At 48.2% G+C, this 16,052-nt stretch overlaps 1 protein-coding gene across 1 annotated transcript in view; it reads right to left on the reverse strand.

Annotated features, from left to right (window-relative positions):
* The window catches only part of gabrr2a (gamma-aminobutyric acid type A receptor subunit rho2a), a 106,136-nt gene extending 90,466 nt beyond the window's left edge, over positions 1 to 15,670 (reverse strand). Inside the window, exons 1-2 of the mRNA XM_074659967.1 lie at positions 15,135 to 15,670; positions 11,103 to 11,209 (exon numbers count right to left, since the gene is read on the reverse strand). Coding sequence (XP_074516068.1) covers positions 11,103 to 11,209; positions 15,135 to 15,256 — 229 coding nt within the window. The 5' untranslated portion in view covers positions 15,257 to 15,670. The remainder of the gene's footprint in view (positions 1 to 11,102; positions 11,210 to 15,134) is intronic.
* Between the last annotated feature and the right edge of the window lie 382 nt (positions 15,671 to 16,052).

A 16,052-nucleotide genomic window follows, 5' to 3' on the forward strand; every position in this document is an offset into this window, starting at 1 on the left:
GTAGGAACTCTTAAATATCCTCATTTAAATCTTTATGTCCTAAAAGTTGTAAAATGAACTAACAGCTAAATACAGAGTTATTTTCTTCGTCATAATGAACGGTCATCAGACCCACCGGACTGCATCGCCCTGCACGCTCATATGACATATCGGGTTCTGCCAGCTTCCTGCTAGCTGTATGCGGCTGTAATAACGGATATATTGGCTGTAATTCATCACTGTTATTATCTTCTAATACACCCATGGGCTGTATGCTGTAAGACTGTACCGTGGTGGATGGATTATCGTCTCAGTTCCTAAACAACCGGCTATCGGCCAGTAGCTAGTAGTGCTAGTAGCTAGTAGTGCTAGTAGCATTACATCAACAGAATTTAATGGAGTTGTAGGCTAACTACTAACACACAGGGCAAAAGCACAGGACAAAACCTCTTCTTCATCCATGGTCTGTGGTCTGTTGGACCCTCTTCTACATCCATGGTCTGAGGTCTGTTGGACCCTCTTCTACATCCATGGTCTGTGGTCTATTGGACCCTCTTCTACATCCATGGTCTGTGGTCTATTGGACTCTCTTCTACATCCATGGTCTGTGGTCTATTGGACCCTCTTCTACATCCATGGTCTGAGGTCTGTTGGACCCTCTTCTACATCCATGGTCTGTGGTCTATTGGACCCTCTTCTACATCCATGGTCTGTGGTCTATTGGACTCTCTTCTACATCCATGGTCTGTGGTCTATTGGACCCTCTTCTACATCCATGGTCTGAGGTCTGTTGGACCCTCTTCTACATCCATGGTCTGTGATCTATTGGACCCTCTTCTACATCCATGGTCTGTGGTCTATTGAACCCTCTTCTACATCCATGGTCTGTGGTCTGTTGGACCCTCTTCTACATCCATGGTCTGTGGTCTATTGGACCCTCCTCTACATCCATGGTCTGTGGTCTATTGGACCCTCTTCTACATCCATGGTCTGTGGTCTATTGGACCCTCCTCTACATCCATGGTCTGTGGTCTATTGGACCCTCTTCTACATCTATGGTCTGAGGTTTGCTGGACCCTCTTCTACATCCATGGTCTGTGGTCTATTGAACCCTCTTCTACATTCAATTAAATTCAATTTAATTCAATTTATTTTCGAATAGCGTCAAATCACAACAGAAGTTATCTCAAGACGCTTTATATATAGAGCAGGTCTTAGACCGTACACCATAGTTTAGAGACCCAACAGGATCCACCAAGCGCGCTGTGGCCAGGAAAAACTCCCCGATTACTGGGAAGAAACCTGGAGCAGAACCGGGCTCTGGGTGGGAGGCCATCTGCCGAAACCGGCTGGGGCAATAGATAGATAGAGAGAGAGAGAGAGAGAGAGAGAGAGGGAAGCAGCCACAATAATAGCCCAGCAGCTGTAATAACTAATACAAGTAGGACTAATAACACAAAAACAATAGTAGTCCAGACCATGGTCTGTGGTCTGTTGGACCCTCTTCTACATCCATGGTCTGTGGTCTGTTGGACCCTCTTCTACATCCATGGTCTGTGGTCTATTGGACCCTCTTCTACATCCATGGTCTGAGGTCTGTTGGACCCTCTTCTACATCCATGGTCTGTGGTCTATTGGACCCTCTTCTACATCCATGGTCTGTGGTCTGTTGAACCGTCTTCTACATCCATGGCCTGTGATCTACTGGACCCTCTTCTACATCCATGGTCTGTGATCTACTGGACCCTCTTCTACATCCATGGTCTGTGATCTACTGGACCCTCTTCTACATCCATGGTCTGAGGTCTGTTGGACCCTCTTCTACATCCATGGTCTGTGGTCTATTGGACCCTCTTCTACATCCATGGTCTGTGGTCTGTTGGACCCTCTTCTACACCCATGGTCTGTGATCTACTGGACCCTCTTCTACATCCATGGTCTGTGGTCTATTGGACCCTCTTCTACATCCATGGTCTGTGGTCTGTTGGACCCTCTTCTACATCCATGGTCTGTGATCTACTGGACCCTCTTCTACATCCATGGTCTGTGGTCTATTGGATCCTCTTCTACATCCATGGTCTGTGGTCTGTTGGACTCCATTTTGGATCCTTGACATGAAAAAGTTTGAGATTGTTCTAAAAATCTGTGTGCTGGATTTTTCTAACTTCCATTTATGTCCATCGCTCACTTTATGCTCCTCTGGGAAGCAGCCGGGCAAAAAGGTTAATACATAAATAAGTAAGTTAGTAAATAGTTATAATAGTATGAATATTTATAATATTTTTATTGTTCAACACAGGCCATTTCAGTAGAGACATAAAAATTATTACAATGGAATAGAAATTATTTTGTTTTACTTTGTACGACGTTTTATTGGCGTCTGACAGTTGCTGTCAGTCCAAAATGGCGGAAGCGTAGCTCTGCTGTTTGGCGCTGATGTTTGAATTAACAATTGACTTTCACTTCTTAGCAATATACGTTCTTTGTCGTTACTTGCTCCCGTCGCCGCCACTCTCTCTCTCTTGCCTCACCACCCACTTCCCACATACACACACACTCTAGGCACTAGCTCTGCTTCAGATGTCTCCAACCCGCTTGGCACAAGGGAGAGGCTTCAGTTGGTTGCAATCTCCTCACCTCATCACTAGATACCATCAGATCCTGCACACTGCTCCATTAAAGATTAGAAGCTGCTCAGTGGCAAAGCTCCCAGAATGAGGGAGCAGCAGGGAGTTTTTAGACCCACAGCTCGGTTGACTTTCCCTGATAAAAAGAGGAAAAAGGTTCTTAACTTTCCCGTCCCAGTTTAGCCTTCTTTTTAAAGCCAGTATTCCTCAAGGTCAAGTGTGCTTCCAGTTATTATCATGATGAGGGCCACTGTTCTTCTGCCTTCAATCATACGTTAGTTATTGATTGTTTGGACACGTGGACACACAAATGTAACTATTTTCTTCATTTATACACACACACACACACACACACACACACACACACACACACACATCAATGTGGAGAGATGAGGCTGCTGCTACACAGCACCCCGAGCAGTTAATGGTTTGGTGCCTTGCTCAAGGGCACCTCGGCAGTCCACACTATGTCAAACACTCGGCTAAAACAGCTTTGTAGAGTTCAGCAGAACTGTAGGGTTGGTGATAATACCCTGTGGGTTTCATTCGGGTTGAATCAAATGATTGCCTGCCTGCCTGCCTGCCTGCCTGCCTGCCTGCCTGCCTGCCTGCCTGCCTGCCTGCCTGCCTGCCTGCCTGCCTGCCTGCCTGCCTGCCTGCCTGCCTGCCTGCCTGCCTGCCTGCCTGCCTGCCTGCCTGCCTGCCTGCCTGCCTGCCTGCCTGCCTGCCTGCCTGCCTGCCTGCCTGCCTGCCTGCCTGCCTGCCTGCCTGCCTGCCTGCCTGCCTGCCTGCCTGCCTGCCTGCCTGCCTGCCTGCCTGCCTGCCTGCCTGCCTGCCTGCCTGCCTGCCTGCCTGCCTGCCTGCCTGCCTGCCTGCCTGCCTGCCTGCCTGCCTGCCTGCCTGCCTGCCTGCCTGCCTGCCTGCCTGCCTGCCTGCCTGCCTGCCTGCCTGCCTGCCTGCCTGCCTGCCTGCCTGCCTGCCTGCCTGCCTGCCTGCCTGCCTGCCTGCCTGCCTGCCTGCCTGCCTGCCTGCCTGCCTGCCTGCCTGCCTGCCTGCCTGCCTGCCTGCCTGCCTGCCTGCCTGCCTGCCTGCCTGCCTGCCTGCCTGCCTGCCTGCCTGCCTGCCTGCCTGCCTGCCTGCCTGCCTGCCTGCCTGCCTGCCTGCCTGCCTGCCTGCCTGCCTGCCTGCCTGCCTGCCTGCCTGCCTGCCTGCCTGCCTGCCTGCCTGCCTGCCTGCCTGCCTGCCTGCCTGCCTGCCTGCCTGCCTGCCTGCCTGCCTGCCTGCCTGCCTGCCTGCCTGCCTGCCTGCCTGCCTGCCTGCCTGCCTGCCTGCCTGCCTGCCTGCCTGCCTGCCTGCCTGCCTGCCTGCCTGCCTGCCTGCCTGCCTGCCTGCCTGCCTGCCTGCCTGCCTGCCTGCCTGCCTGCCTGCCTGCCTGCCTGCCTGCCTGCCTGCCTGCCTGCCTGCCTGCCTGCCTGCCTGCCTGCCTGCCTGCCTGCCTGCCTGCCTGCCTGCCTGCCTGCCTGCCTGCCTGCCTGCCTGCCTGCCTGCCTGCCTGCCTGCCTGCCTGCCTGCCTGCCTGCCTGCCTGCCTGCCTGCCTGCCTGCCTGCCTGCCTGCCTGCCTGCCTGCCTGCCTGCCTGCCTGCCTGCCTGCCTGCCTGCCTGCCTGCCTGCCTGCCTGCCTGCCTGCCTGCCTGCCTGCCTGCCTGCCTGCCTGCCTGCCTGCCTGCCTGCCTGCCTGCCTGCCTGCCTGCCTGCCTGCCTGCCTGCCTGCCTGCCTGCCTGCCTGCCTGCCTGCCTGCCTGCCTGCCTGCCTGCCTGCCTGCCTGCCTGCCTGCCTGCCTGCCTGCCTGCCTGCCTGCCTGCCTGCCTGCCTGCCTGCCTGCCTGCCTGCCTGCCTGCCTGCCTGCCTGCCTGCCTGCCTGCCTGCCTGCCTGCCTGCCTGCCTGCCTGCCTGCCTGCCTGCCTGCCTGCCTGCCTGCCTGCCTGCCTGCCTGCCTGCCTGCCTGCCTGCCTGCCTGCCTGCCTGCCTGCCTGCCTGCCTGCCTGCCTGCCTGCCTGCCTGCCTGCCTGCCTGCCTGCCTGCCTGCCTGCCTGCCTGCCTGCCTGCCTGCCTGCCTGCCTGCCTGCCTGCCTGCCTGCCTGCCTGCCTGCCTGCCTGCCTGCCTGCCTGCCTGCCTGCCTGCCTGCCTGCCTGCCTGCCTGCCTGCCTGCCTGCCTGCCTGCCTGCCTGCCTGCCTGCCTGCCTGCCTGCCTGCCTGCCTGCCTGCCTGCCTGCCTGCCTGCCTGCCTGCCTGCCTGCCTGCCTGCCTGCCTGCCTGCCTGCCTGCCTGCCTGCCTGCCTGCCTGCCTGCCTGCCTGCCTGCCTGCCTGCCTGCCTGCCTGCCTGCCTGCCTGCCTGCCTGCCTGCCTGCCTGCCTGCCTGCCTGCCTGCCTGCCTGCCTGCCTGCCTGCCTGCCTGCCTGCCTGCCTGCCTGCCTGCCTGCCTGCCTGCCTGCCTGCCTGCCTGCCTGCCTGCCTGCCTGCCTGCCTGCCTGCCTGCCTGCCTGCCTGCCTGCCTGCCTGCCTGCCTGCCTGCCTGCCTGCCTGCCTGCCTGCCTGCCTGCCTGCCTGCCTGCCTGCCTGCCTGCCTGCCTGCCTGCCTGCCTGCCTGCCTGCCTGCCTGCCTGCCTGCCTGCCTGCCTGCCTGCCTGCCTGCCTGCCTGCCTGCCTGCCTGCCTGCCTGCCTGCCTGCCTGCCTGCCTGCCTGCCTGCCTGCCTGCCTGCCTGCCTGCCTGCCTGCCTGCCTGCCTGCCTGCCTGCCTGCCTGCCTGCCTGCCTGCCTGCCTGCCTGCCTGCCTGCCTGCCTGCCTGCCTGCCTGCCTGCCTGCCTGCCTGCCTGCCTGCCTGCCTGCCTGCCTGCCTGCCTGCCTGCCTGCCTGCCTGCCTGCCTGCCTGCCTGCCTGCCTGCCTGCCTGCCTGCCTGCCTGCAAAAAAGACCTTAGCAACGAAAGTAAAGAAAAATACCTCTCACTCTCTCTTAACTGCAACATGGCCGACTTTATGGCGATAAATAAAGAAAATGAATGCATCCCGAGAGGAGTTTCCCGCAACCGGGAGAACCCAATGGATACGCTTAATGATGAGCAATTGATTTTACACTGTAGATTTGACCGGAGGCTGCATTATGCACGGGCTTGAAGACGGGCACTGTCGTAGAGGCGGTTCACCGAGACATCACCCTCAAAACGCTGCCATTTAGGGGGCGAGCCGGCCCGCAAACATGACTTTAAGGTATGTCTACAACATGGACTGTTTATAAGAAGTGGACGTAGTCACAGTGACATCACCCATTGGTTCGTTGACTGCCGTTTTGAAGCCTCCGTTCGCAGCTCTTTATACTTCCTTGTTTACAATTACGTGTATTACATACAAATTGATTTTGTGTACAAATCATAGTGTATTTACGTTTCGTAGGTATGGCTACGGACGTTGTATGACAACAGCCTGAAATAAAATAACCAATGTTGTAGCACAATGGCGTGGCAGTTACAAGCAAACGGTCCCCATGGAAACTGTCGAATTTTACAGCTGTAGAATATATTTCAATGCAGCAAATACCTTAACGTGTTTCCTTAACTAAGGAAACCTTTTAAGGAATTCTGTGCTACACTCTTAAGTAAGTTTCTCAGCTAAGGAGAGTGTAAGCTGTAAGAATTATACTTAAGGTGCTCTGTGCGACCGGCTCCTGAACTACAGTATAGACCATTTCAACAGAATTGCATTGCTAAGCAACAGCTTGGGTTCATGTTTACTTCCTGTCAGCTGATGTTATTCACATACACTGCAACAATAAACTGGGACACATTTGGTATGTTTAGGTTTACAACTCTTATATTGTCTATAGTCCAGCCGAAAACCAACCGCTTTGCACTTGTATGGTTACAATAGGGCCATAGTCATCTGATCCATATGAACGTTACTTTTAGGTAATTTGAAAGAAGGTACTCACTGCAAGGTTTAAAACCGCCAGAGTTTGTGGGCTTGACACACTCTGAGTCATTGATTGTCTCTCAGCCCTGAGACAGACCTACTTCCATTGAATCCAGCAGTGAGGGCTGGGTGGAGCAACCCCACCTGGCTTTGTGACCTCCAGTAAATCCGCAACACTGCTAAGCCACCACATTTTCTGAAAAGCACACAGTGGCTTTGGTATACAGTTAACAGATCATAACATGACTCGCTCCAAGCCCATACATCAAATGATCTGGCCGATGGGCTTTCTCTCTCTCTTTCCCTTCAGCATGGAGGATTAACAACAAGCTTAATGTGTTATTTTACCGAGGATTAAGAGCAATAATACACCCCACACGTTAGCCACACTCACCCCCCCCCCCATATCCACTGAAAGACATGCCACATCTGACTTTTTCATCTTTCTGTTTGGATGTATATGTGTACAACTATGTAAATATGGAAAATTATGTAAAACTGCAGTTCATCGAACGGCGAGTCAATCCCCATAGACCTCCATGTTAAAATGCCCAACTTCACAGCAGAAATAAACATGTTTACAGCCTGGTACAAAACACAGTTTTGGTTTCTATAGCTAATTTCCCTGTTCATGACAACTGTACAACTCACCTGTTCATAGGGCTGTCAAGGTTAATGTGATAACGCATTAATGCAAACTCATTTTAACACCACTAATTTCTTTAACCCATTGAAGGGACTATTTGTAACTTTCAGAATGTCTTGTTAACAGCAACACCTGTGGTCATTAAGTCAACGAAATTCAGCGTCAGGCTCGCGCTTGCTCGCTCTAAATAGACATGAACGAGCATCGGTCAAAACAGTGAGCACGTCAGCTAAAAGCACAATATCACTCTATATTTCAGCTGCTTGGCAGTAATGTTAGCTGACCAGACGAAGGTCTCTCCATGAATCAATGCTGATCCTAGTGTTGGCTTTTCCTGCCTCAGCCTCCGGGGCTGAAGCAGGAAAAGAAACGTTATCGCCTCCCGACTGCGCCCACTGGGAGACAAAGGCACCCGGTCGGAGACGATAACGTTTCTCTCTGCGGAGCCCCGTCACTTCACAAGACACGGGAAACCTCTGTTGGTCTGGAGGAGCTGCAGCAGTTATTTCTACACAAACGTCCACTGAACATTCACTAGATATTCTCAGAGCTAAACTAACTCTTCTGCAGTGTGGAGTGAGCGCGCGTTCACGTCTAGAGGTGGAGCGAGACAGCGCACGCTGTGTGAGTGAAGGCGAGCAGGGAGAGGAGCAGAGACTCCAGCAACACGCGAGTGCGCATATGCGGGCGCGCATGGGATCCCGACCCGGTAGATTTATACGCTTAAAAAGTTACAAACAGTCCCTTTAACACAACTTGCAGTTTTTAAGGTTGTAGCAGGCTCAGTTGGTCCAAAAGGTATCATATGAAACTAGACAACCTGATGACTCCATCGCTACCAACAATGTCATACTAGCTTGTTGTGAAGGCGGTTAAATAACGCTCCAAACTACATTTTGGGGAGGAAAAACTGTCATGTCCATTTCAAAGGGGTCCCTTGACCTTTGACCTCCAGATCAGTGAATGTAAATGCGTTCTATGGGTACCCACGAGTCTCCCCTTTACAGACATGCCCACTTTATGATAATCACATGCAGTTTGGGGCAAGTCATAGTCAAGTCAGCACACTGACACACTGACAGCTGTTGTTGCCTGTTGGGCTGCAGTTTGACATATTATGATCTGAGCATATTGTTTTATGCTAAATGTAGTACCTGTGAGGGTTTCTGGACAATATCTGTTGTTGTTTTGTGTTGTTCATAGGTTTACAATAATAAATATATACATACATTTGCATAAAGCAGCATATTTGTCCACTCCCATGTTGATAAGAGTATTAAATACTTGACAAATCTCCCTTTAAGGTACATTTTAAGGTACATGTGTGATTAATCACGATTAACTATGGACAATCATGTGATTAAAGGGACTATTTGTAACTTTCAGAAATGCTTCTTAACAGCGACACCTGTGGCCGTGAAATCAACAAAAGTCAGCGTTGTGCTTGTGCTCGCTCTAAATGGACATGAACGAGCATTGCTCAAAACAGTGAGGCGACACACATCAGCTAAAAGCACAATATCACTCTATATTTCAGCTGCTTGGCAGTAATGTTAGCTGACCAGATGAAGGTCTCTCCATGAATCAATGCTGATACTGTGTTTGCTTCTCCTGCCTCAGCGCAGGCTTCAGCAGCGGGGCTCCACAGCGAGAAACTCGTCTCCCTCCGCCCGCAGCCGGAGAGAGCAGGAAGACACCGGCAACCGGTCGGTAACGAGACGATAACGTTTCTCTCTGCGGAGCCCCGTTACTTCCCAAGACACGAGAAACCTCTGTTGGTCTGGAGGAGCTGCAGCAGTTATTTCTGCACAAACGTCTACTGTACATTCACTAGATATTCTCAGAGCTAAACTAACTCTTCTGCAGTGTGGAGTGAGCGCGCGTTCACGTCTAGAGGTGGAGCGAGTACGCGAGAACGCGCGCGCTGTCTGAGTGAAGGCGAGCAGGCAGAGGAGACGAGACAGCGGCCACGCGCGCGCGCGCATATGCGAGCGCGCATGTGTGCCGACCCGCTACATTTATACGCTTAGAAAGTTACAAACAGTCCCTTTAACTGTGATTAAATATTTTAATTGATTTAATTGATAATTTTTTTTAATTAAATGCAACTTCATATCTATCCTTACCAACATCATCTTTGATTTGAATAAGAACAGGCTGCTCTTTGGGTTCTGAGACTGTTATTGACTTGCCTAATGTGGAGGAAGGGGGTGAGGTGGGGGGGTGCTGGGGACATTTTCTCAATTTTCAGCCTCTTTCATTGTGATGGGGCTTAGCCAGTGGCTTACTGATCTGTTTTGGTGGAAAAACCATGTTAAAGTATTATTCGATATAAAAAAAAGCTGCTGGTTTAAACACATCTGGAGGGGGCAGCCCTTTCTAGGGAAACAGGATGGAGTATGAGACTCTTTATACTAATGCGACTAGAGCCGTGTATCCTCTGCTGGGACTTTGTGCATGTACCCGGGCTATTTTTAGTCCCATGTCCACTGTGACCTCCTGCTACACTCTCTGCCTTTCTCTGAAGTAACAATTGCTCTAACAGGGGAGAAGCGAACTCACTTAATGACAGTTACATCTTCTGCTGCCAACAAGGTACGGCTTCAGAGAAAGACGAGTCAGAAGAAGATTCCTTTCTTGCCTGGTTTCAGGGACGCGGGCGTATCTTGGTATCCAAATATCTTCATGAAAGCTTGGTCGAGTTTTGAGTAATCCTGCAAGTTTCATGTGATTGCTAAAAAGAGATACACACTTCTGAGCATATCAACAAAGAGCTAGCCTTGAGCTACTCTCTGAAGCATTTCAATGATAAAATACATCTAATTTGAACTCATGCCATGAAACATCAAGACACGCAACATGAACACAAGAGTATGAAACATCTTGTGAACTGCTGTCTTTAGATGGCACACAGAACAACACCAGTTGGGATGTTTAATAACTTAGGGAACAACTTGTTAACGGTTGAGCATCTACGGCACTGAGAAATTCATCTTAAAAACCCAGAAGAGATGCTGACATTGTCAGCCTGGGAAAAAAAAAAGCTTTAGATCTAGTTTTTCTTATCCAGCAGAACAAAACAGAAGAAAAAAACATGTCTGTTATTTGCAGTCACAACAGGTGTTGGTTGAAGATGCTTCATGCTTTGAGATGATTCCAGGAGAGGGATGGCTACTTTAAATTGGTGTAACATCAAAGAGCCCTACACATCAGACCGAACACGAAAGACCAGTCAATATGAGACATGAGGGCAGACAGAAGTGCTGACATGCAATAGGTTTTTCAAGCTTGAGGGAGGACAGGTCACGTACACTCAGGTCAACTAAATATCTATATTAGGGCGAAGCATAAAGTAGTAGTAAGATGGAGCTCAGAAATGGAGGAGCAACTTGTTGATTTGTGTTTATTTATTTAACGTGTCTCCATGAGTTCATCCATTATTTGTCTTTTTTCTTCAAGAATTTTTAGTACAAAGTAGTGCAAAAACGTTGCTAATTCTTCCTGCCCGTCCTCCGCCATGTTTGTTACAATAAAGTCACGTTTGATCGCAAGACATTTTGCAAGATTTCTGTTTTTTTTTAAAGTGGGGATTGTTGATGATGAATGAATCTGTTAGTGTGTGGTGTGCTGTTTTGGCCAAATTATTGCTCTCCACACACTATAGGAAGAAAACTGTTCAATTAAACAGAACATGTCGTGTGTGGGCTCTCTCACATTTTACACATCTGTTAAGAAAAATGTTTTAGTGTGGGCCAGCCTTAAGCAATAAAGGAGATGAGATGTGGTTAAAAGCTCTCTAAAAAGCTAGTAAGTGGGCACTTTGTGTGTATACAACAGGGAAATCATATGTAAAAATGACAGGAGATCATTCCACACCTACCTCCAAATGCTGGCCTCATGGTGAAGTCATGATCGTCTACTTTGAGCAGATGCTCCGTCTTTGTTTTGCGAGACTTGGTCACATCTGGAGGCTTCTTTGCCAAGGAGCTGGAGGAAGATGACATTCACGGTCAGAGGGAAGGCAACTGATAGACTGGGTTTTTTGTTTTGAAGAGATAAAAAGCAACGCAGCAACAGCGGAGAATACTGATTCAATCTGCTGTGACAACTGAGAAAAAGAACAGCATGAATTGATCATTTATTTACAGCCTGTTTTTCTCCTCACCTTCGATGCTCTAGTGTATAGAGACCAAAGTAAAAGCCTTTCTCTCTTCTCATCACATCTGCATTCCAAAGCTCCAAAGCACCACACAGAAAACGTCAGCAGCTGAAAGCTCACACAGAAACTAATCATCATATTATGGGAGAAAAAAATGCTAACATATTTTAGAAATGTTGAGATCAACCGTGTGTTCAAGCAAAGCAGTCACCCTGACTGCAGACATTCCACTCCTAAAATTGTATTAGTGTCCTTGGTTGAATGGAGTGTCGTGCTGTGATAATTGACAGTGGTGTGTGTGTGTGTGTGACAGTGATGCTGGTGGAGCTGTTTAGACCGCATGCTGTGTTAGATCACCTCTGAGGACAGAAGGGCTTGACATGGCGCAGCCCTGCCACATCTATAACAGACAGATATGCGTTTGTATTTTCTCCGGCAGCGAGCAGAAGGGAGAGATAAATGTAGTGCCCTCCCTGCCCTCAAATCCATTTGGGGTTTTATATGATGGAATACAGCACATTTGTGCACCACACTCTGAAATTCCTATTTTTTCTAAATAAATCTTTAAACTTAATGTCTAGAATAGTGAATAACTTGGGGTTATATGGTTAGGGTTCCTCTGAGTGAGTCACTGACTACGTTCGCATGCATACCAATATTCCACAATATTCCAAATTCTATCCTGAATTAGGCCTTATTCTGAAAGGAGCATTTCCTAAATAAGACATGTGGGATATGCTGATATCAGGTTTTAGGAGCATTCTTTGGACAACGCATTCTCACTCCCAACTCGTCAAATACAGCCGGTTGGTCAGCGTCCCTTGGCATCGGAGACCGACGCACTGGGTACCCCTCTTGCGTTACTGTTTGACGGACCAGGGACAGCCCGACTCTCATGCTATTGATATAAAGGTACGTAGTCGGTCTCCAATGCCAAGGGGCGCTGACCAAACGGCGGTATTTGACGAGTTGGGAGTGAGAACGGGTTGCTTTGGACATGTATAGCCTACACCACATTCAGAATATGAGTCTGGGGGTTTTACGGCAGTTTGCGACACACTGTCTCTTTCCTGTTTACGGACAGCTCTGTGCATTGTACACAAACCAACCCAAGTCCACCACCAGTTACGTTAATTAGAGTATGCACGGCTGCATGTAAATGCGGATATTAGTGGGGTTTACGTAAACTGTCAAATGCTGACCTTTTGCCAGCAAAACATGTAGTTGTCCGGTGAATTAAATTATCAACGGCCTAATTGTCTGTTAAATATGCCAAATAATGAAATAAATTCTTTAATAGCATGATAAATAGTCTAATATTGTGTGCCAAGACAACTTAAACTTGATCTTATTTTATACAAAAGTTTACATGCCTCTGCTGCGATTCTAATACAAAAGAAATCACTTTTTGTCAAATTCAGCTAATATCTCCTCTGTCCATTCTGTGTGCGCACTGAAAAAAAAGATGGTGTTCATACACAGCCATGGCTGTGTAAACGGGAAACAAAGTCTCGGACCAAGCCACCAGGTACCGAAGCTTCTATTGATGATTTCAAATGAAGCTTTGGATGTCTGTTCATCATATTTTATGATGTTTTTTTGCGCGCAACAAAAATTTTGTTTTTGAAAGGCTAAACGCCATCAAATATGGATTGAATCAGAATATTTCGTTAGATAAAAACAAGTTTAATAAATTTTGACTTTTGGACTTCGGACTGGGACAATGAGCCCTGCAGTGCTTGCTGTGAGTGTGTTTGAGAGAGAGACAGAGAGGGTGGAGCTGTGAAGGAGCAAGGCCCGGTGGGGCCAGGTATCCGTAATCATGTTAACTGATATATTATTTGGGATGCTAATCCTGGCTAACGAAAAACAGGCTTGTTTGTAAAGTACCGGAAAAAAATTAACAGCCGACTCATTAGAGTTTCTTTTAGTACAAAGAGCTATGCTAACAAGCCAGGAATGGTGAGCGCAGACCAAGCCCCCCAGGAAGAGCGCCAGCCGTTGATCCCAACTTTCGTAGTGGCCAAACGGTGGTACTACAACTTCCGTGTCTGTCATTTGATGCTATTGAGCCCAAAAAAACGTTTTCCCATGGACTTACATTGGGAAAGAGATGTCTGTAACTTAGCCAATAATTTTTTTTTAGGTGAATCAACTCCCCAGTATGAACACTCTTAATAGTCCTTATTTAAATCATTAGGTCCTAAAAGTTATAAAACGCACTAATAGCTGAATCCAGAGTTATTTCTCTTCCTCCGTTCATGTGAGTGAGACCCAGACTGAGGCTGGAGTGCCAAGCCGTGATGACGGCTTGACGTTAGGACCCGTGACCGAGTCATGTGACTGAGCGGACGCTACTGTGCATGTTCCATGTGCCCAAGTGGAGCAATTTAGGCTTCATGCTCCACTGAAAAACTTTCATAGGAATGAACGGGGCCAACGCTGTATCCAGTTCTCTTAATACATCCATGTAACAAATGTTAAGTTACCAGCTAGCGCACACTAGCTGGCTTGGTTAGCAAGGTGCATCCGTAACCATGTTAACTGTGCTATTAATTGGTGAGCGCAGACACAGATACCTGCTAATTAATGCTAACGCATAAATAAAATAATACTAGAAAAAACTGGAGCACAGATTTCTTAGATGGTCTGTTATAAACTGCACAGCAAGCCATATTATTTTTCCGATATTTGCATGAAAAATTCTTCAAAAGGCACCAACACCACAAACACAGCCGAGCTAGGCTAGCCTGTGATGGCACCCACCTGTCACTCAAAGCGGCCACGCCCTTAATTATGCATAACTTTAATCCTTAATATCATTTAAATGGATGAGTTATATAAAAAATCCCCCCCCCCCCCAACCAGACTGCAAACATGTTTATTTCTGCTGTAAAGTTGGGCATTTTAACACGGAGGTCGGTGGGGATTGACTCCCTTTTGGAGCCAGCCTCAAATGGCCATTGAATGAACTGTAGCTGTTTGGAACACTTCAGCTTTGGCCTCATTTTTGCGCCCTGGAGGTCACGGCTTGCACCTGATGAACAGGTCAGTGTCTCGCAGGCAGCTTCAGCACCATGAATGTGTGTGTGGGTGAATGTTTGGCAGAGCACTGCAGTCCATTAACCATTTAAAATACACTCCATGCCGTTTTAATTTGCCTCATTTGAACATTTTTTTATAGTATTTTTATGATTTCCACTCCTTCTATATGATATCTTAATCAATACATTTGTTAATAATCTTGTTTCTAACTGTTAACAGACACAAACTGTTGCATGCCTTTTAACAAGATGTCATCATTCTGCATTAAAGCCACTTCTGACACACCTCATCCCTGCAGTGCACAAAGTTCACACTGTTGCTTTTTACCAAACCAGAAAAGCATTACAACTAAAATAATACTGGGAAAAATTAAGAGAAGGTGTCAAGAAAGTAACTATATTTTAAACTTGGCTTTATATACCTTTTAAATAAAACATTTCACCCAGTATATAGGCTACTCCATAATGCATATTTATTATCAGCAGGAGATTTGGCTCAATATGAGCCTTCTATTGCTTGTTATTTTTTTATTTGTAATTCGGGAAAATGTTAATTCAAAATGATATGACAAGTGATCCATGAGCCCCACAACTGCATAGACTCCAATTCTACTAGAATAATGACAATTCAATTGAAATTATTATTTCTATCTGTTGGATATCTGCACATCTCAACGCATTTATAAATCCCCTATTTCTTTTCACTTACGTGCCATGCTTTTGGGTCTCCACGGTACCGGTCCATCTCCGCACCCGGTGGCCGTGCTTACGGCATTCACCGGTAACAACCAGACATAGAAGAAAAATCAGAGGCTTGGTCAAATAAGGCATCTTGACGGCGCAAATCCACAGGTGAGTCCCTTGAAAGCCCCTCTCAGTCGGTTCCTTCCAGCAGGGCTGTGCAGCCTCCAGCGCATGGTGCTCAGCAGAGGATGGATGCGTCCGCGGTCATGGCATCGGACTCGCTGCCGCGCGAGGCTGCAGGAGAGGAATGTGTCCGTGTGTGTGTGTGTGATGCTACACACTGTCTGCACTTATCCTCACGAGAGAGAGAGCGAGAGAGAGAGAGAGGGGCTGAACATCTGTAGCCTCCATGCTCTGGGGGGAAAACACACACACACACACACACACACACGGATTATTTGCAGCCTGGCATGACACAACAAGAGAGGCAGATTATTCCTCCCTCTTGTAAATAAAAACCTCATCACGTTTCAGTCCACTCAGGGGCCTGGTGGAGCAGTTAACCCCCCACCATTCCTGAATTTGGACTCCAGTTCCCACATGATATGTTATAATGGCAGCTATTGGTTTGATTCCCATCTCCTCTTAACAGTGCGTCAGTGTCCTTGAGCAAGACACTGAAGTGTAATTATGCGCCCAGCACAGCAGCTCCATCAATGTCTATGGGTGAATGTTTGGCATGGCATACTGTATATGCACCACTCTCGTGATGATGTCAACATGTTTCATTTAAGAAGCAGTCAATTATGAAATATTGTCAACTTAATTTTTTTTTGCAAAATGTTCACTCCTATATATTTGTTAATAAAACATGTACTTAAAGGATAAAGCTGGAGAAATTCTATATTTGTATTACTCTGTCAGCTATGGTTAGTCTGTCTCT

The sequence above is a fragment of the Sebastes fasciatus genome, chromosome 15, assembly GCF_043250625.1.
Source record: "Sebastes fasciatus isolate fSebFas1 chromosome 15, fSebFas1.pri, whole genome shotgun sequence".
In the NCBI taxonomy this organism is placed as follows: Eukaryota; Metazoa; Chordata; class Actinopteri; order Perciformes; family Sebastidae; genus Sebastes; species Sebastes fasciatus.